The sequence below is a fragment of the Equus caballus genome, chromosome 19 (genome assembly GCF_041296265.1).
Source record: "Equus caballus isolate H_3958 breed thoroughbred chromosome 19, TB-T2T, whole genome shotgun sequence".
NCBI lineage: Eukaryota > Metazoa > Chordata > Mammalia > Perissodactyla > Equidae > Equus > Equus caballus.
Window position 1 is genome coordinate 35,314,666 of NC_091702.1, and position 22,425 is coordinate 35,337,090.

Genomic DNA, 22,425 nt, shown 5'->3' on the forward strand with positions numbered 1-22,425 from the left:
CCCATGGAGATCTGGCCCTCCTTCCTTGTCCCCTACCCAAAGCTCTCTGTCTTCATCTCCCATCCCTGTCTCTCCTGCTCTAGCCACAGTGCCATCCTTGCTGTTCTTCAAACACACAAGGCACTTTCCCACATTGGGGCCTTTGCACTGGCTGTTCCCTCTGGTTGGAATGCTTTTCCCCAGAAAGTCACAGGGTTAAGTTCCTCAACTTCTTCAAGCCTTTGCTCAGATGCCGCCCTCTCAATGAGGACAACCCTGACCAACATATTTCAGCATGACCCCACCCCGACTCTGGCGGGCCCTCTTCACCTTGCTCTGTTTCATTTCTTCACCTTGCTCTGTTTCATTTCTTCACCTTGCTCTGTTTCATTTCTTCACCTGTCATCGGCTACTCACTACCTAATTCACTTGTTGGATTATGTTTAGGGTTTATTGTCTCTTTCCCGCAGCACAACGTAAATACCTGGCTGGCAGGCAATTCTGTCTGTTTTAATTACTTCTATACCCCAAGTTCTAGTAAATAGTAGGCATTTAATGAATATTTGTTGAATAAATAAGTAACTCCTCTTCCCTAGGTTTTTCCTCTATGAGCACACCAAAGTAAATTCAAGCTGTTTTTCACCAGGGTGCATCCAAGAGCATTCCGTGCACACACAGCACACAGATTTGCACACCAGGTGCACCCACACCCTGGGGGCACTCCCACCTCACACTCACTCGCATTCGCTGCCCCAGCCCTGGCACCTTCTTTCTGTTTTCCATCACTCAGAGCCCGTGCTGTTGCACTTCCTGCATAAAATGAGCTTTTGTCACACTTTTCTGAAGCTCATTTTCACCTCCTGATCCTTCTGAATCAGCTAGAATTGGTAGTTGGGACCTGGTGTCTCTGGAGTGGAAGGATCCCGCTGGGGACTACAATTGAAATTCGTGAGACGCGGTCATCTGTTTCTCTTTTCCTTCAGGGGCCAAGGCCTCCTGTCCACTCCCAGAGAATTGGCAGAGCTGCAGCCGCAGCTGGGGTCAGCCACAGCCCGAAGGTCGAGGGCACGTTCTGAGTAAACGCAGAGCACTCACAGAATTTAGGAGCCCAGGGGTCAGAGGAGCCAGGCTTGGAGCAGGGCCACAAGGGGCGGGGGACGACTTATCTCTCAACTGCACAGCAGGAAGCGACTGACCCCGTGAGGCCTGCGGAAGGGAGCCCCAGACTCCAGACTCGGAGTTGTAGACCATCAAGACTGGAAGGGCTTGGAGAGGCCCGTTAGTCCAATTTCCTCACTGGGCAGATGGCGAAACTGAGGCCCAGAGCAGAGAGGAGACTTGCCCGGCATCTCAGCAGGAGTCAGTGGCTGATTCCTAACCAGAGCCCTTTCCTTTTTGCTCACTGCCAGGAGACACATGCCTTTTCCTGTCTTGCCCCAGGGCTGTGCTCACTGCTGGAAAAAACCACAGACATGGGCCCTAAACTCCGGGGCTGACAGCCTAGGGGAATGACCTTGAGTTCACCAACAGAACTTGGGTACCCCAAACAGAGAAACTGAGCACTTTCCCACGCTTCACAGCTCAGACTCCATTTCCTATTACTTTTGTAAAATACTTTTCCTCTCAAAGTCAGGATAAAAGAGAAAGTTCTTTAACAAAATCTGGACAACACAGGGACCCTCAAGTTCCTCCCGTTTTATTAAATTTTACTAAATTATTCTGATAGGAAGTGTTGCCTTAGGAATAATGCATAGGCACGAAGCATATGAAGGTCCCTTTCAGAGTAAAACCTGTTCCGAGAAGGGCCAAACAGAGAGACAAAATCATGACTTGGGAGTAGGAAGACCAGGGATTAAGACCTGGCTTTCTAGAGAGACTTGGCAAATCCACTTAAGTTCCTTGTGCCTCAACTTCCTTTTATGTAAATTAAGTCTAATAATCTCTGCTCTTCCTATTCCATAAGAATCAAATGAACCAATAGATTAGAAATTGCCACAAATTGTGTCACTACAAGGTAAACATACGGGAGAAATAAACGACCTCCTGCATTTGATCCATCCTTTCAAAGGACTTTTCCATAAACTGCCTGAAAAGACTGAGTGACGTGAGCCAGGTCATAGGGAGCAAGTTAGTGGTGGAGTCAGAGTAGATGAGAAAATGGACATTCACTGAGCGTCTGGTGATACCAGCAGGTACTTTATCACTCACACCATTGCCACCATTACCACTATAACAGTGTTTATTGAGCTAATTACATTATGTGTTGGACATATGTCGTTAAAGCATTTATCTCATTTGGCATTCACGACAAGCCGATGACATAGGCATTCATATTATCCCCATTTTGCAGTCAGAGATGGAGGCAGGACCTGAGCTCAAGCCTGACTGGTTCTAAAACCTGGTCTCCGAACCCTTGAGCTTGATTTCCTTCTGCAATACTGAGTCCACTTAGAGCCATCGTTTCATTTAAACCCTCCCACAACTTGTGAGAAAGGTACTGTGTCATATGAACACCTTTTCTTTTGTACTGATGATGAAACTGATGCATAGGGAGGACAATTAGGGAATTGCACTGTTGAATTCCTATTTACCCCTCACGACTTATCTCAAACATCTAAAGCCTTTCCTGAATATCCAGAAATGACCACTCTCCAAATTATGTTCTGCCTCTTACCCCTTGTGCTACTTTGCCCACCTTTAACTTATTAATTCTATACTCGTCTCATGACACACTACGAAACTGTGAATTCTTTGAGGGCAGGTACTGTCTTATTCATCTTCATGGGCCCTGTCTTTGGTGCAGTGTCCAGCTTACGGTAGATTTTCAGTTGGATTCTTAGACTTCATTCTGTAGGTGGTGGAGAGCCACTGAAACATTTTGAGAGTGGAACAATCAAAGCGATGTTTTAGGAAGATCTCTCTGGACACAGGTAGAGGGTGGACCGGACAGGCAGAGACTGACAGCTGGTAGACACTTAGGAGGATATTGCCATAGACGAGGTAAGCTAAGGAGCTAACAGCGGAAAGAATGAAAGAAACATTGACTACATCAAGGATATAGGGTTAACAGGAGAACAGTGATGTGACATCATATGAGTGCTTAACAGATGACAGTTGAGCTGTATACACTCAGTGAAAAAAAGAGAGAGAGAATAAAAACTGAACACAGGTTTTGACTGTCTGCTTTTCCAATGAACAGATGTGATGAAGTGAACTTGAAAGTAGGATGTACAAACCTTCTGTTCCTTGGTGGCTCTGGTTTCTAAGAACATCCTTCAGTACCTATAGCTCCAGGGCTCCTTTCTAAATACAAGCCAACCACTTCATCTGATGTTCAACCAAAGGAACTGTAATTTGTTGCATTTCTTGAAAAAAAAGTCTCTTCTGGACATACTAAAAGATAGTGCTCAGCTATACTTAAGAGATTAAGTTTGACTACAGACAATATTTGCCTAACTTTATACTTGCTTATATCACATTACACTTAAAAACCTAAGCATCCACAAGACGAGACTCCACTGTTATTTAATTTTTTTAAAAGACGAAATGACTGAGAGTCCTGAGATATACATTCTGGTCCCAGTGTGACCTTGGCCAATGAATTGCCCTTCCCTGGGCCTTGGTCATGAGGATCCTGGAGCTGAACCATGATTTCTGAGGTCTTAGATCCATAGAATATTAGGTCTAGGTGGGCCTTAGAGACCATTTGTTTCAACACCCTGTATTTGAGAGAAGAGAAAACAGAGTTTCCTCTAGAAGTAGTCACTTGCCTAAAGTTACGTAGATAGTAGAGAATGACCACAAGAATCCAGGCCTCCCGATTCCTGGCCAGCGTCTGTGCCCTGCACCTCCCCTGCAGCGTTAACCAGCTGTGATTCATACACCCCATCTGTGCACTGCAGGAATCCACATATTGCAGCCACATTCCAAGGGAGCAAATGCTGTCTCACAGATGTGCACATGCCTTGAAGACCAAGGACTGCGGAAAATCAGGCTGGAGAAGAATTTTCATAAAATGAGAGCATGCGGCCCACAGCCTTGGGGTCCTGCTCTTCTTCAAGCTACTGACGTGCAGCATCAGCCATTCTCTCATCATCACTCTTATGGGCCAGGGTGGGAAAGGTGGTCTGTGGGCTTGGGCTGGGCTGGAAAGCATTCCTGTGAGCTGGAGGCTCCTTTAAATGCACTCCTAGGCCTGCCAGGGGAATTCAGTTGCAGAGCGAAAAAACCTCAAAACAGGGGATATTCTCCCATCAAATGGAAATAAAGTTGCTTGGTAAAGGAGAGTGATGGCATGATATGTTTACAAGTCCTCTTTAAATGACATGTCACTAAGGCATCCCCAGCAGACTATAGGCTCCTACTGGAGTGCTTGTGGCAATGGAACTTTGAGAAGTGGCCATTGTAACATATTATTACCTGAAGTGCATTACCCTAACTAGGACAATGAGGGTTTGGTGGGGGCATCTGGAAAGTTCTGGCAAGGAGGATTAGGATTAGAACTCTGGAATTTAAAGGACCTTAGGGATCATCTCATCTCGCCCCCTCATGGAATAGATGAAGAAACAGGATTTTGTAGCATGACGTTGACTTATCCAGGGGTGACATAGCATGCCCACATATTCGGATGGAAAGGGAGGAGCTTTCCTCTCATTCATAGCCAAGAAAGGCTCACATTCTAGAGGTGCCAGGGTGGGAGACAATTAGAAAAAGTGAATGAGTGTCAACCATATGTGGAAGGATCCTGGGTTGGGGAGTTCAGAGGCCACAGTACTAGTCTTGTCCCTGAATTCTGAGCTTCAGTCTCCTCTTTTGTCCCACGGGAACTTAAGCAACATTCAAGCTGTAATTCCTGCAAGGTGTGACCAAGGAGGACGGGTGAGCAGAGTGAGCTTCAGAGACACCTTCAACCTGAGCAGCCCACTTCTGTTTTCTGTATCGGGCCTACTAGAAGATTTGTTAGAAGAAAATGTGCACTGGGGAGAAAATATTTGAAAAACAATAACCGCAACAACATGAGACTAGATGAGTCTCCAGGGTTCCCCATAGCCTGACATTCTGTGATCTCTCAACTCCAGGAGGGGAACTCTGCTGGGCACATGTGGGCAAGGGCACAAGCAGAGAAACACATCCTGCTCCCCCTGCCCAATATGTTAATTCCTTCTTCCAAAGAAACTGGAAAAATGTGTCCAAATCAGAGTTGCAAGGACTATGGGGCACTTCAGGTGGGCAGCTCAGTCCCAGTGTTGCCGCAAGACTGCTTCTTTGCTATGCCCAGAGGTCACAAGTCTAATTTTGGAGCAGAGAGTGTGCTATAAGATTTTCTCATCCACTCCAGATCATTTGGGAGTTAGTGGCAGATCTGGGACTAGAACAGCCATTTCCTGAATCCCAGGCAAGAACCCGGGACCATGCTGCCCTTCCAGAAGGCCTAGTTCCATCTCCTTGAGCTTTCAGGAAGGTGCCTCACCACCTAGGATTGAAACCATCAATCAATTTCCAAAATATTCTCCAGCCAGAAAGGCCAAACTCTGGCTAGAAATGTATTCCAGTGCCCTTAATTCTGTGTCACATAAGGTCTTCAGATTCTATTGTTGTCCTCGAAAAGTACCTTGTCATTTTTTTCCACTACAAAATACAGCTGATGTCAGCTCCTTAATCTGTCTTGCCAGGAGACTCGATTTATTTGGGGGCAAAGGAATGAGTTAAATCCTCTATTGTGTGTTTATCATCTTGATAAAGGAGTCCTAACAAGGTCAAAGTTGGCAACTGTCTGAACAAGAGGAAAACCTGTGAGAAACGATTGCTCAGTACCTATGAATTGAGAGTCAATTCTTGGGGTGGAGGGAGGGGGGAATCATGAAAATAAGCCATGGTTACAACTAGAGAAAAAAAATTCTGTAATTTCTGTGGTCTTGAAGCCTTAGCTACCAATAAAAGCAAGTGTTTTCACTGATAAAATTTCTAGATGGTACACGTGTTTGAAAGTAGAGAATAAAGAAGTTGGGACATTCACATCTAGGCTTGTCTAAATCCATGGAACTTACTGCCATGTTAAGCCAATCTTTGGTCATTTTCCTCCTGGTTAAGTCCATGCTTGAATCCAAATATTTGAGAATGCCATGGTTTTATGACCAGCATTAGTTGGGAGAATGGGCTGGGGGATTCTGCCCCCTACCCATAATGCATCTTCTCCTGGAGCTTTGCTCTATCAGAGGCTAGGCTACATCCTGGGAGACATAACTGACCTTTCTCAGAAATTTCACTTTAGGATGATGAACACTTACGGTCTCGGTGAATATCCCCTGCTCGATCTTTGTGACTCTGAGAAGTGGGCTCCATCTTTAATGAATTTATAGAAACTGCATGTCAATCTAGATTACCAACCCACTTCATCTCTTAGAGCAACCAGCTCCACCTCTTCTCATTCTTTACCTCTCAGTCCTTTATTGTTATTATTCTTTTCCATCTTGTACAATGGCTATTTTTCTAGGCTCATCTCTCTTTGTAAGGGACCAGGTCTTTTGTATTCTTAAATTCTCATAGTCCTTAGTGGAGGACATTCAAAGAGGGGCAGCATCCCACAGAGCAGTGCTTCTCAGATGGGGAGATTTTGCTCCTCTGCGGATATTGGCAACTTTTGGAGATATTTTGGGTTGTCACAACTGGAGGGGGAGTGCTGTTGGCATCTAGGGAGCAGAAGCCAGGGATGCTCCTAAAAATCCTATAATTCTCAAAACCGCTTTCCTTAGCAAAGAATTATTAGGCCCAAATGTCAATAGTCCTGAAATTGAGAAACCCTGCCATGCAGCACCAATTTTGGAAAATTTTTAGTCATGGAAAACTTGTTGTAAATGGAATATTTGACGCAGACCCAAAATATATGGTACGCAATACCCAACATTTAAAATGAATTTCAGCAGGGTAGGGGTTCATAGCTCCACTTACCAGGCCTCCCTGCCCCCCTCTAGTGGTCTTGTAAGCTCCTGCAGTATTCCTGGGACTCAGTGGAGCACAGCTGATGTAGCCGAAAGAGCATGGGACTGAACGTCATGAGATATGGGTTTGGAACCTTGATCTACCACTCACTAGCTGGACAACCTGGGGTGAATTTCTTCACCTTGTTAGGCTTGTTTCTTTGCCTGCAAAATGGGATAGTTGTACCTATCTCATAGGATGGCTTTAAAGGTTGAATGAGTATCATAAGTGTAAAAGCACCTTGTAAACTCACTGCTCTGCTGTTGATCAAACACTATGGTTAGTACAGGCTAACTAGTTGAATTACTGACTGTGGCAAAATGAGGCTACATTAATACTAAAAATATACGAAGGCTACTCTAGAGTGGATTGATGAGAACCTCTTTCAGGAAGCCAGAGAGAGCTTAGAAAGCAGGTTCTTAGGTCTCTACACCTTCGTGAGTCAGATACAATCTTAATAAACATGATCTCTCAGAAGTACTCCAACCTTTCTCAGCCCCACTGTTTGTTTTGTGTGTGTGTGTGAGGAAGATTGGCCCTGAGCTAACATCTGTTGTCAACCCTCCTCTTTTTGCTTGAGGAAGATTGTCCCTAAGCCAACATCTGTGCCAATCCTATTTTTTTGTGTATGGGATGCCGCCATAGTGTTGCTTGATGAACAGTGTGTAGATTCATGCCTGGGATCCAAACCCACAAACCCCTGGCCACGGAAGCAGAGCATGCAAAACCAACCCCTTCAGCCCCACTTTTAAAAGAGAACAGCTTCCCACCCCTGGCATCGTTTGTGGGTTCTCTCTAAATTCTAGGGCACATTGTTTTGACGTTGTAATCATTTCCTGCTCTTCTTTAATACATTTTTTACATCTACCTCTGATAGTGACCCCTACTCTTTTTTTTTTTAAAGATTGGCACCTGAGCTAACATCTGTTGCCAATCTTCTTTTTTGTTCCTTCTTCTCCCCAAATCCCCCCAGCACATAGTTGTATATTTTAGTTGTAGGTCCTTCTGGTTATACTATGTGGGATGCCACCTCAGCATGTCCTGATGAACGGTGCCACGTCCCCACCCAGGATCTGAACCAGGGAAACCCTGGGCCGCAAAGTGGAGTGCGCAAACTTAACCACTTGACCATGGGGCTGGCCCCTGACCCCCTACTCTTGTCCATACTCTTGGCTCATAAAATCTGAACTTTTTAGCATGTGACTTTCAATGCCCTTCAGAATCGCACCCCAATCCAACCTTCCAACCTCACCTCGTCCTGTCTACTAACGTGTACCCTACCCTTCCCTAACACTTGATCATTATTTAGGAGAGTGGGCAATGCTTTCTAATGCCTCATCTTTGGACATAATGATGGCCGTGTTTCAGTCTGATTAATGCTTACTCCGGGGTCTCTGCCCTTTTCTATTTGTTGAATTAAAGGTGACCTTAGAGCAGAGGTTAGTGAAAATATTAAAAAGACTTTGAGAACAGAAAGAAAAAGAGGAGGTTGTGTTTTGCTGAGTCACATCTCGCCAGCCTCAGTTTCCCTCATGGTCCTCTCTAGGTCTACCCACTCTGCCTGCACCTGACATATCACCTCTAACCTCATTGATCACCTTGTAACTGTGTGTCTCTCCCTCACTGGACCGCCACCCTGGGAAGAGAAGCACAACAACTAATTCATCTGGGCTTCTCTAACCCCCAGCAGACTCTCCAGTAGAACACCGGCCCAGTCAGGGAACATGAGGGGTCTCACCTTCACATAATCATATTCGCAAAGGTAGGAGGATTCCAAGTTGAAGTGCATGAAGTAAAGCTTGATCCGAAATCCCTCTGGGACTGTGATATTCCACGTCACTTCCGAATCACTCGGATAGGAGTCTGGATAGCCGGGTGACTGGATCTGGCCAAACATATCATTGAGCTCCACAGTGTGGGCTTCAGCCTTCAGCAAGAAGCAGCACAGAGCATGGCAGAGAAGGAGCCGCCTGAAAGACAGGAATGGATCGACGTACATTCGCGGACACAGGTGCTCACCATTTAACTAAATCAGCAGCCGGGAGACCAAGTTCTCAGTATCTCTGCCGCGGACCTGCTGTAATGACTTTTCCCCTCTGGGCCCTGCTTACCCAGCCTATAACACAGGAAGATGGTAACTCGAGGATTTCTAAAGTTTCTTCCAGTTGGGTGTTCTTTTGAAGATTTGATAATACTATTAAACTTTCCCAGAAAGTATCACATTTGGGACTCTGACATATATCATTTGACTGTTGAAAATGTATATTTCATAATTAGGTGAAAGTTGATATTATTTCTTCAGCTCAGCTTTATTTTAAGAATCCTAAACTCTTGATTCGGTTTTCTAAAAAGTCAGTAATAGTAACACGGTAATATTGGGATGAGACATACACAATGATGCGATCTGCAGTAGCTTACACAGATTTAACAAAATCAATAAGGAATGCAAAATTTTGAGTTAAGAAAAATGAGCAAAACAAGTGTTTTTTCCTCTTGGTAAATGTTCATATAAAAGGATCAAAATCCTACAATTTATTTTCAGGTGTATCAATGAGAGATAATGGAAGATTCAAAGAGTTGCATAAAGGGCAGGGAAAACTCAACACAACTTACAGAGCATGCCCAAAGTGGCTGATGCAATGAGGCAGAATGTCCAAGGCCAGTCAAAACCCTAATGGTCAATATATACCACACCAGGCACCTAATAGATTGATCCCCCTGCAAGACCCAAGGACCTTGAACTCAAACGTCCCAAACCTGGCTCATCAACTTCTCTCCAAAGTCCTATTTATCCTGCTTCCTGTGGTGTGGAGCTCCATCTGCTTCTCTCCAGTGAGTTAGTTTAAACGTTCTTACCTGGCCTACTGCTCTTGCCTCCTGAGTGATCTCCCTCTCCCCTCTTTAATACTGTTCGGCAATCTTCCACCAAAGTTGGTTTGCTGAAACACCTATGTGACCATGCTATTCCACTAGCCTGTGGGATAAAGCATCTGCTCCCAGACAGCTGATGAGCCCTTCTTCATCTAGTGCTGATCTGCCTGTCCAGCCTCATCTCAGTGCCAGCAACGCTCTGTCATGCCGTTCTGGGAGCGTGCCATGCCCATCCATGCCTTGGCCCCATTGCACATGCCCTGCTCGTTCCTCACCTGCTTGTCTTCTTTATCCTCCACCATCCAGCTCAGAGCCTCCCAGGCTATGGGGTAACCTTCCCTCCTCCATATTCCACAGCTCCCTGTCCGTGCTTCCAGTAGAGCATGTATCACACTCCGGGCACAGCCCCTGAAGTTAGATGTATTTGGGTTCAAATCCCAATTCTTCTACTTACTGGCTGTGAAGTCTTGGGTAAGTAGTCTCTCTGAGCCCCAGTTTCCTTATATGTAAAATGGGGATTATAATCTCTGATTATAGGACTCACATGAGCATTGGAGATGACATACGCAAAGGACCTAGTACATAAGCTGGTATATAATAGACGGTGGATGAAAGAATGAATGAATGAAAGTGGGGACAGTGTCTTAAATATCCTAAAAAGTCAATGCTGGGAAATTATACCAGCATTTTTGGATTAATAATTACATCTTTGCTAATCAGGAAATTGTTTCTCCCTAACCCTCTCTCCCCAGTATACAGATGCATATATGTGTATCTATGCATACACATGAATTTTTAAGTCTGTAAACACAACAAGATAACTGTATATATAGATTATCTAGCTGTCTCACATAATATTTACATACATGGTAAATAGGTAAGTGCAAAAAGGCCTAGAAGGATATACACTGGGATATTAGCAGTGGTTATCTCTGAATTGGGAACATGAATGTTCTTATTTTATTTTTGTGTACAATATATGAAATGTTCAAATTTGTCTAGAAGGGTTTTGTACTAGTTTTTTAATACAAAGAAAATAAAAGTGTTCATGTTTTTTCCAAGGCCCCTACAATAGCAACAGTGAGATGCAACTAAAGAAACAAAATGTTTTAATTCAATTGCCAGGGTCAATATTTTTTTAAACCAGCCTGTGGAGGGAGGGCCTCCGAGGCAGAGAGAAGGGAAAGCTTAGGTCCAAGCTCTCCAGTGAATTCGTAGGAAAGCTGATTCCAGAAACTCTAACTTGCAGGGCCCCGGGTAGCCCCACTTTCAAGTGAGGAAATGTCCCAATGTTACTAGGGCTGGGAGTTCTGGCTCAGTTCCTCCTGCGGAGGGGACAGCACTGATCTTGGCTTATAAGAGCTATATTCAAGTCCAGGCTTTGACTTTAATTATCTGACGCATCTTGGGGAAGTCATGTGAGGTCTCAGTTTCTTCATCCATTAAGTGGTGATAACAATGACTTCCCACAGGGTCGCTAAAGGAGTAAAGGACAGATTGGAAAGTACTTTGTTAACTCTTCTTCCTTAGGCAAACATTAGTTATGATTGCTTCATCTTGCTGCTTCCCGAAAAGCAGGAGTTAGGAATGAGCTTTGGCTCCCAAACCCGACTTCCTTGCAATAGCAATGCTCAGATTATGCAAGGCTGAAAGGTCAGCTTTCTCCATGTCTGCTTTTCTCAGACCACATGGAGGAGACTGTGAGCCCCCTTAACGCTAGCTCTGTCAAGGGCTGGCAGCGGACAGCCCTGTCTAGCCTCAGCGGCCCCCGGGTGGTAGCCAACAGGTCAACATGGGAGGAAAGCCTGTGAATCTTTCTGTTCTATTTTGTTTGCATCTCAAAACAGTTTCAAACATATGAAACAAATATCTCCTTGCACATAATGGGCTCGAACATATGCTTGCCTGCTTGCTTTAGCGGCTGCAAACTGACGAATGTAAGTGGTGGCTTTCATTCCCCATCACACTCTCTGAATGTTTTTGGCTTCTTGTACACCAGGCACAGGCTGTACAATTCCCGACACCTGCTATCTATTCTCCAGCTAATTAAAGTTTAGCTACGTTTGCTTGAAATGTCAAAAGTAATACATAAAGCTGGGATTTCATAGGCTCCACTGTAGGAGCAGGCTATCAGAATGCATGAAAATGCCTGCATATATCAAGGATTGTGGAATGAGTAGCACTTTCTATCCCCTTCATTTACTCTCCCCACTTCAATCTACACTAGCCAAGACTGTTTTTGAGTAGAAGAGTTGAAAGGACTATATAGATCCCTTTGACAACATCCTTATTTGACAGAGGATGAAAAGGATACCTCAAGAGGTGGTATGTCATGCCCAGTACCATATGGTGAATTAGCTTCAACAGAAAAAGGGAATTACAAAAGCTCACAGAGGAACCTGCTGGGTCCATGCCCATATCATGCCCAGGCATCTGGCCAAAGCAATTAATGCTGTGAAAAATGATTCAAAAATCCATGGCTTTATGTGGAAATTTAAAAAAAGATACTAATACCAAAGCCCCTTCCCAAAAGATTATGTTTAATTGTCTGGAGCGAGTTCTGTCATTGGCGTTTTTTAAAGCGGTGCAGATGATCCTAATGTGCAGCTAGGGTTGATGGCTGCCAGCATTGAAGGATACACTTGGTTGAGAGTCTGGTGGAATATAGTAGGGAAAATCCTGGACTTGGAGCCCAAAGACCCAAGTGTGAGTCTAGGCCTTTTTGAGATGATCAGTGTGGCTTTGGGCAAGTTGCTTAACTGCTTTTATCCTCCCTTCTCCATAAATCCTTACCTCATCCCAAATCTGAAGATCAGATGAGACAGTGCCTATCAAAGTGCTTTGCACACTCTGAAGTGCTGTGTCCATGTGAGGCAAGACCCCTTGGAGACTTCTCGTGGAGCACTTTCCCAGTGGCTGCTTTGCTATTCAACAACTGAATTCAATTCAGCCAATATTTATTGAATGCCTGATAGGAAACCGACGTTATGGTGGGTGCTGAGCATACAAAGATGAACAAGACATAGACCCTGTACCTTAAGGCACGTTCAGTCTTGGAAGCAGGGGTAGACATTTAAACAAGAAGATATTACAACGGCAAGAAGAGATGTAGCTCCCAAGGACAGAGACAGCACAAAGGAGGAGATGCTCACTCTGGGGATGCTGGCCAGAGGAGGTGGTGTTTGAGCCAGCTTGAGCAGTCTGGTCCTTGAGGTGGAAAATAAGAGGGAAAGCCTTTCGGGGTTACAGGATGAGTGAACGCAAAGACACAGAAGTGTTAACCAGCCCTGTAGTTAGCAATGGCTGGGGCCCTGGGTGGCAGGGAGGGACTGAAATAGTGACAGATCAATCAAATTGTCATTCCACGTAGATGAGACTAAATCTCATCTATTTTAGGAGAAAGAAAAATGAAGTTATATGGCAGGTTTGAAATTACAATGGATTTAAAAAGAACAGAATGATTGAGTTAACCTTAAAGACCCGATTACCTCTCTGAACCACAGGTAATCTGAGTCCAAAGACTGAACACAGTCTGAAACCCCTCATTGGTCCCAGAACCAGAAAAGTTGCTAGGCGACTTTGCAAAGAGAAACAGATAGAAATGCTTTTCCAATTGAGAGGAAAATTAGTGGGAAAAGAGGTGTTTGGGGATTTAACGCGTCTGCAGAATGTTCTTTATTTTTTGGACTTTTAACAGCATTAACACTTGTAAGTAGTAAAAATAATTATGGTGGTTGGGTTTTGAGACTTGCAGAGGAAAACTTATAAGGAATGTCTGGTAAGAAGGATGCAGTAACTCCAAGTATAGGCTGAGGAATAGGAAATTTGAAGAACTTAAAAAAATTAGAATTTAAAGTCAGAGTTTCAGAACTCGGAAGGCTCTTTTTTTTTTAAATTTGTGGTATCCCTTTAAGAGCCATTTGGTGCAATTCATAGCCTGATTCATGCCACCAGCTGCCTCTGATTTCAGCGAGAAATGCAGAAATTTATAAGGAACTGTAAAATGGGGACAGGATTATAGTTTTCTAAATTGAGGTTTTGACTGGCAAACTTCTGAAGGTTTAAAAAACCACAGAGCTGAGCTGTCGGAAGCTGGTTTCTTTTCCGGTCTGAAGAAGTAAACACACAAACACATATCTGACTCACAAAGTATTGGAAGAGATAAACCAATGCTCTTTGCAGAGGAAGAAAGCAAAACAGCCTTGTGGGCAACAGGAGGAAAGTGACATTTGTCAGCCGGCAGCACCCTATGCTGGCAGAGGGAGAAATCTGAGCTTCCGCAGCGTGGGGCAGTATTTGCCCAAAGTCTCCCACTTCGAGTTGCATGTCTCTGGTGTCCCGGGGAAGGCGCCCAGCCCACTTCTCCCTTCTCAGAGCCCCAAGGATTGGTGAGAAACCCCCTGTACCACCCACAGGACGCACAGGTGAGTCTGTCCAGACACAAGGTCAGACCTTCCAGGCTGCTTGACACCTGGTCCCTGAAAGGGCACCCATGCCCACTCCTGCCCTGGCACTCACCTCATTTTCCTGCCTTGGGTGCTCCTGGCTGCCTGGCCTTGGTCGCCCTGGCCTGACTTGTCTGTGAGCTCGTCCCCGGTGTGGTGTCAGCGATGCCTTATCTTTGTTCTGAGGTCCCTGTGTGTCTCTGGAATTGGCTGGCATTCTCCATTCAGGTCACGCCTTCCCCTGCCTGCAACAGAGCCCTTCTCCCCCTCTCTCCCTCTGCTTCTTCCTCTCTCCTCTCTCTCTCTCCTCTGACTCGCTCTTACACACACTCGCAGGAACCTGACAGAACAGAATCTGTCTTCTTTCTCAAAAGATCTGCTCCTCCAGTTCCCTCCTTTATTCTCCTGGCTCCAGCCCTTGAGAGAAAATAACTGAGCGGCACAAATAGGTATTTGTATCACTATGTGTGTGCGTGCGGGTGTGTGTGTGCACGCGTGCATGTGTGTGGAGGGTAGAGGGACAAAGTCCAGTTTCTCTTTAGTCTCTGTTGCCAGATTGCTATAGTTTTCTGCTCTTCTTCAGGACACTGGCAAAAGGACACCAATTAAACAGAAACCACCAACCAAGAAGGCGGTTCTGACATCTACACTAGGAAAGAAAAGAGATCCAAATCCCAGAGCCTCAGTCTGTCAGCAAACAACCACGGGTCTCCCGTGAACAGAGCTGCTGGCCCGGGATGGGAGGGAGCACCAGGTCCTGCAGCTGGCCAGCTGTTCCTCCCCACTTAAAAGCGGTACTTGTGCTATTTACCAACTCGGAGTGTGCTGAGGTCTAATCCAGCCCAGAGAGGGTCTGTCACGGCCAGCATGCCCCACTCCCCAGGTCTGTAGACACGTAGAGACCCAGGGTTTGTGGAGCAATGCAGCACCAGATCTAAACTGAGCTGAATAAAAAGAAAATTACTCGCTCCGCAAATGACAACCAATACTGAACAGGGAGAGAGATGTCTGGGAGTAAAAAATAGATTGTACTGAGAGCCTTTTTTGTGCTAGGCACAGTGCTGGGCACAAACACCATTTCAATTATTCCCACAAACTTGTGAGGGTCATGCTATTATCCTGCATGCATTTTGCAAATGAGAAAACTGAGTCTCAGAGAGGTTCTCTGACTTGCCAGGATTATCCAGATATTTATGACTCCTTACTGTCAATACCATGAATAGTTAACATATATTGATCATTGTGTGTCAGGCACTGTTCTAGTATTGTGTTAATTCTCTTCAATCATCTTTCCATCTTGAATAGGTGGGTAGTAACGTTATCCCCATTTTACAGATGAGGAAACTGCCAAGAGAGGTTAAGTAACTTATCCAAGGTCACACAGCTAGAAAGTGATAGGGAAGAATCTGAACTCTTACCCACTGTACTGTACTACTTCTCACTAATATATTGTAATTCATATGGCATTTCGAATACACACAACATTCACAGAGAAACTTAATCTGAAGAAGTTTGAAAAGAATGTTAGTCTCAGAGTCAGAATTTAACTGTAATCTTTCCTTTCTATCCAAGCCAGCTGTGCACTTTGGGCCCAATACTTAACATCTCTGATCCTGTTTCCTCATCTGGAAAATAGAAGTTGCTGTGAGGCTTGGGTGAGCTTCTCTTGTGAAAATGCTTTTGTGGCTGTCCAGTGGTGTACCTGAGAGAGGGCTACCACTCGCTCTGATGGAGGCAGCAAACACACGTGCTTTGTGCCCTCTGATAACCTTGCTTTGGTGTATTCTGGGGAACTGTAGCGTGAATCCTGCTGAAATTCTCCTCGCTTCCTTTTCTCTCCAGTTTCTCTATTTTAACACTTCCGAATGTCAGCCTTGCCAAGCCTGGCGTTAAGAGGCCGCGGTCGATAATGTGGGTGCAGGTATTTGAGATGAGAGAAGACGGTTGCACTCAGGCAGTGTTTCAGCAAAGTGTCGCTTTCTGTTTCAGGAAGAGTAGGAAAAAAACCTTTAAAAGTCCCCTGAAGAAGACTTACAGGCTCCTCAGACATCAAATAACTCTCACAAACAACATTTTGATGATTTAAGTGTAAACAAATCAGAAACACATGGAGTACATTTCTCTTGGGGTACACAAGGGTTTTAAAACCAAAAGAGAAAGAGCTTGGCGTGAAGCACACTGCTGTGCAGAGGGCCCTGCCCACTAAAGACATTCCCTCCCTTCTCCTAATTTAGGGCACAGACAGGGAAATGCAGTCCTTTGTTCTGGGCATGGAGGAAAGAGCTTCGGAGGGAAAGCCACCAGCTTCTTGTAAAGTGTCAGAGAGCAATAGAGCCTCTTGCAGTAATTTCCCGGCCATGTTTTTTCAAGCCTGCCAATGTTCAATGGGAGGCATTTGAAATATGTTCTGAGCCAAAGTTCTGCCAATACACAGCAGATCTGATATGTGCTTCCCTGGGAGTTAGCCAAGGCTCAGATGGAATCTGCATGAAAACAGGAGCTGTGTGGCTCAGTGAATGATCTGAGTGGCATGCACTCAGTTTCCCAAGGGGTTGGATTGCGTTGGTGATATTGTCCCGACCTTCTGATAAAAACTCCCTGAGGCACGATTGATAGATCATGGGGAGTAGGAGCAATGGAAGGAACGTTGGTCTGGAAGTGGGCTCAATATGGTCGGCTAACTTGTACAGGACCTTGGGCAAGTCACTTGCTTTCTTGGCTGGATGGGGGGAGAGGAAGTGGGGCATCAGTTTGCTCCACTGTAAAATCAGAGGATTGGACTCTGTTGAGGTCAAGAAGCACACATCAATGCGGGTGTGAGGACCACGGGATGACGCTGCAGTGGAGGTGGTCAGGTGGATTGCTAATGACCTGTAAAGAGCATCGGGGAGTCCAGAGTGGCCTTCTCCTCTTGACTCTTGCTTTATCTGTGGTGATCACAGCATTACATTACTCAGGTTTCAATCACAGCAATTCAGAACAACAATTGTTAAGAAGATTCAACTAGCTTTTTAAAAAAATTGACAAAAAAAGCTTAAAATATGCACATCAGGAACTCGCAGTATGTCATTTAGAATCACAGAAGTGTGGAATGACAGATGTGGGCTCAGCACCCCCAGGTTGTAGTCAGGGAAAGGGATCAGAGGCTCCTGCTAGGAGAGTGAATGCTGCAGCATTCCAACCACTGGAACCAGGCTTGGTTTACATCTTCCACTCGAGTATTTATTATATGCAACTCCCGAGCTGAGACTTTCTGGAATTCCGTGAATGTGTTAGAAAATGTAAACTATTTGGGCAATGGATTTTTGTTGGCAAAGTCCGAAATCCAGGCTTCCTATAGAAAATCTAAGAACCTGATAAACAGCCCTGAAGCTCGCACCTTAAAAAAGTCAATTTTGGGTTGTACAACACACGGACTGACAGTATGCTCAAAGTCATTGCTTTGGAACCTATCAGATCATCAGAAAAATAGGGGAAATTTAAAAAAGACCAATCCCTGAACTCCATCCCAGGAGATTCAAAATCAGTGAATCTGATGTGGGGCTCCAGAATCTGTAATTTTAAATGGCACGATTTTGCCATTTTGAGTACATATAACGGAATGGTGTATCTGATAATTGATGACATTTTAGATTTGATGAAATATCCTTAGTGTTATCAGATACTTCCATATACATTATTGCATTTAATATTCACATCTTCTTACAGATGAAGACACTGAGGTTCAGAGAGACTAAGTGTGCCAGTAAGAGGACAATCAAGACAATCGATCTCTAGAGCCCATGCCTCCTGACCTCAAATCCAGGACTCTTTCCCCCTCCTCTGCAGACTCCTGATCCTGCCTGTGGACTGTGAACATCCATGAGCCATGCTATCACGTGACTGTAAGATTTCGGGGAAGGGAAATGACATCTGTTCGAAACATAAACTACTAGGCTCTGTAACGGACTGAGTTATATCCCTCCAGAATTCATACGTTGGAGCCCTAACCCCCAGTATCTCAGAATGTGATTATTTGGTGGTAAGGTCTTTGAAGAGGTGATTAATGAAAACGGGCTGTTAGCGGGGCCCTAGTTCAATATAACTGGTGTCTTTATAGTAAGAGGAGGTTGGGACACAGACAACACAGAGGAAAAGACCATGTGAGGACACAGCAAGAAAGCAGCCATCTGCAAGCCAAGCAGAGATGCCTTAAAAGAATACGATGACCTTGAATTTTGAAACACCTGCCAATATCCTGATCTTGAACTTCCAGTCTCCAAAACTGTAAGAAAATAAATTTCTGCTGTTTAAGCTAGCCAGTCTGCAGTACTTTATTATGGCACCCCAATTAAACTAATATAGTCTCTCTTGGGTGAGGTTCCCCTAAAGCATGGAACACATGCCACCAGTGGTGTCAAGCTGATTTCAGGTGCCACATACATGGAATTAACAGACACTAGATCAGTTAAGATTCTGTTTGGTAGGTAATAAGACAAAGCTTGACTAATGCTGAAATAGATAGAATTTGTTTTCCTCACACAGCAGGAAGTGAGAGGGAGGGAGGGAGGTCTGGGGCAGCTGCTCAACATTGTTTTTTTTCTTTTTGCTCTGTCAGCCTTAGGATATGGGCTTTTACATTCGTACTTATCACCTCGTGGTCACAAAAAGGCTGCTGTAACTCCAGATGTTATGTCCATATTCTAAGCAGGAAAAGAGGAAAAGGTAGCACTGGGGAACTTCTTATGTATCACAAACCAGAGCTGTGTCACACGGTCACCACTGAGTGCAAGGGAGGCTGGGAAGCCCAGTTCTTACTTTTACAGCTTACGTAGCAGAGGCAGGCAGCAAGGAAGACAGAGGTTGGAAGGGGGGTTGCGTGAGTCACCTCATATACCAAGGAAGTCCTGCCTTTTTCATTTCTTTCTCACTTCTGATAATTTTAAGAAGAAAGTCTGAAAGTAGTGCCATTATGCTATTAAAACGAATCTTCCTTTCAACAAGGAAAGGCAGGTCCCAGGATCAGAGTCTTATGGAGGCAATAGTGTGTAATCTACTAGAATTTCACAATTTTTTTTAGTCATTGTCTTTATTTCCACATTTATGGTAGTAACACACTTTCAAATATGTGGATTTTAGTTTAAAAAATCCTGAGAGGATTGAAAGAAAAATATAAAATAAATAATAGTATAGATGGTATTCATGTATATGAAAAAATTGTAGAGGTAAAGGACTAAATGTTGGAAACATCAGTCTAGAGCGTGGGCTCAGTAAAAGCAGCCCAGCATACTGGAAGAGGACTGGGCTGTGGGTCAAGATGCCAGGGATGGAGGCCACATTCTGCCCCATCCAGTGGGAAGCCTTGAGTTCTTTGTCTGTCCATCTAGGCTTTGGATTTCTGATTCACAATGATGATGTTGGATTACGTGTTTCGTTTTCTTAAAGCACATTCCTACTTAAACACTTTATGATATCTCTGTTTCAGTGTATGGAACTACATACTCTTACACTACTATTAACACTGCATTAAAGTTTTAGAAGATCTCAAAGTAGTTTTAAAAAGAGGGTGCATTCTGGGATGACACAGAAGAAGGTATTCCCGAGAGCAACGCTTCTCTTTTTTTACTCATTTCATCCTCAAAAGAACCAATAAAGGCCATACATTATCATCTTCGCTTTACATATATGTTTAATAATACTGAGATGAGGTGATGAAGTCCCGGAGGAGGGAAATGCATTGCCCCAGGGTCACATAGAAATTAGGTGGTGCAGCTGAGACCATGAACTCAGATTTCCCTACACCCATGCTCTTTTATATTAGGTTGTAGGCCACTCTAACTGAGATGAGTACTTTAAAAAGAAAGTTGTGTTTTTAAAGGTTCAAAGTGGTCCTTGCCTGGCCAACACAGCCTGACTCTCTACCACACAGTATTGTCAAATAAAGAGGTAAGCTGAGGTGTTTTGACCTCTCTCAAAGAGCAAAATCTTCATTCTTTCTCAGCTGCCATTAGGCCTGCGGGTTCCAGAACCTACTTTGGTCTCTATATAAGAGAGGACAACTCTCCCCTTTTCCCATCTCTTAGCCTAAGCTCATTCCCACCCTCTTCCTCAAAATTCATATGTTAAAGCCTGACCCCCAGTGTCTCAGAATATGACTCTATTTGGAGAGAGGGCCTTTAAAAGGGTGATTAAGTTAAAATGGGGCTATTAGTGTGGGTGCTAATCCAATATGACTGGTGTCCTTCTAAGAAGAGGAGATTAGGGCACAGACAGAAGGATGACCATGTGAAGACACAGCGAGAAGGCAGCCACCTGCCAGCCAAGGAGAGAGGTCTCAAAAGAAACCAAACCTGCCAACACCTTGATCTTAGACTTCAGAACTGTGAGAAAATAAATTTCTGCTGTGTAGGTGACCCAGTCTGTGGTATTTTGTTATGACAACCCTAGGAAACCAATATATCCTCCAGCCTTCCCTTACATTTGTACCTAAATCTATTTTATACCAACTATAGTTGCAATCCACTCATATTAGGTCTCCTCTTCCTAGGGGTTGCCCAGAAGCTAAGTTCACATGGAGCAGCAGATTCAACCACAGGACAGAACTGATTAGGCCGTAAGAGGCAAAAGGAGAGCTGGGGTCAGACCGTGTAGGGAGAAGGACTCAGATTACAGAGGAGTCGGGGTCCTCACTTCCCTAACTCCCTACTGCTATTTCATGACCATTAATTTTCCACTCTCCTTCTGAATTCCCCTGCTCTTCTATCATTCATCTTTGTTTCTCTGCCTGTTTGTTCCTTTCATTAAGAACTTAGGCATGTGGCACCATTGTTTGCCAATTCCTCCTGACATCCTGGGTGAGCCTGGGCTCTGGGTGAGCCTTTTCTCGTCTTCAGTGATGACTTCTTAAACTTCATCTTAGCCATTTACTACTTACTTAGCCCTATCCACCTCTGAAATCTTAAATTTGTAACACCCCATTCTCTGACCACCATCTCTTATCTTTCTAGGTCTTTTGCTCCTATATCTAGACTTCAACCTCACCAAGACGTCCAGTCCTTTGACACCATTCCATTTTCAGTCTGTCAGATCCTCTTGGCTTTACACATTTTCTGAATCCCAGAACCAATCACCAGCACTCCTTTGCAGATTATTCTTTCTCTACCTGTTTCTTGGCTTTCTTTTTACTTCAGGGGAATGGCTCTTCATCTTTCTGATGAATCACTGAGAATCTAACGAAAGCTAGATTTCCTCTGTCTGGAATATCCCCAATAGAGCCACATAGTTCACTTCCTCAACTCCTTCAATTCTTTCTAAAGCTGTCACCTTTTCAGTGAGGTCCTTCCTGACCACTCTATTTACTACTTCTAGTTCCACCCACACTTGCTATCCCCATATCCTGTTTCATTTTTTTTCATGGCACTAACCACCAGCTAAGATGCTATTTACTTTAATTATTTACTTGTTGCTTGCTTCCCACTCCATTTGAATAACATAATCTCCAAATAGGCAAGTATTTTTGTATTTTTTGTTTACTGCTCTATTCACACTACCAAGAATAGTGCCTTTGACTTGAACATAGTAGGACCTTAATAAACATTAGTGGAATGGGCCTTCTCTGAAGAAAAATCTAAATATACACATACTCTTAAAACTTGGCATATAATTTCTGGGACCTGCTGGCCCTCCTGAAGCTATGAATCTCGGTTTTAACCATTCTTCCTGAATATTTCTCATACACTCCACCACTATAGTTTTAAATACTGTTACATAGTGATCACTTACAAATCTATTTATTTAGCCTAAACATCTTCCCACAGTTCCTCACCCGCAAATCAAGTGTCTATTCCCACCTCCCTCTGAAGGTTCCATTGGACAGAGGTCGTTATCTTTCCATTCCGAATTTGCTCATTCTCCTGCACCAACTATGTACATGAACCATTGTCAACTCAGAAACCCAAGCCGGATATTGGAGTGTCACCCCTGATTTATTTTTTTCCTTTCCCCTCATATGCCATCAATTAATAAGTCTTATTGGCTATATACAAGTATCTTGCAAACCCATTATCATGCAGATCCACCATTCCTCACTGCCCCCACATTAGTGGAGGGCTTCATTAGTTCTCACTGGATTATTTTGACAACCTCCTAATTGGTTTCTCCGCCTTTAGTACCA

General features: G+C 44.2%; 1 protein-coding gene and 1 long non-coding RNA gene across 13 annotated transcripts in view; one reads left to right on the plus strand and one right to left on the minus strand.

Moving 5' to 3' along the window:
* MASP1 (MBL associated serine protease 1) overlaps positions 1–14,987 on the minus strand; it is a 79,206-nt gene extending 64,219 nt beyond the window's left edge. For 5 of the 12 annotated variants that reach the window (XM_023623494.2, XM_023623492.2, XM_023623493.2 and 2 more), the window contains exons 1-2: positions 14,347–14,754; positions 8,696–8,927 (exon numbers count right to left, since the gene is read on the minus strand). In XM_023623494.2, the coding sequence (XP_023479262.1) occupies positions 8,696–8,927; positions 14,347–14,351 (237 nt within the window). In that variant the 5' untranslated portion in view covers positions 14,352–14,754. Of the gene's footprint in view, positions 1–8,695; positions 8,928–14,346 lie in introns of all 12 variants that reach the window. The other 7 variants (XM_070243461.1, XM_070243459.1, XM_070243460.1 and 4 more) reach the window with 4 other exon arrangements.
* On the plus strand, positions 14,582–18,570 carry LOC111769054 (uncharacterized). Its single transcript, XR_002801791.2, has 2 exons — positions 14,582–14,722; positions 17,982–18,570. It is a non-coding gene; the product is annotated as an uncharacterized lncRNA (long non-coding RNA).
* Positions 18,571–22,425: the final 3,855 nt, after the last annotated feature.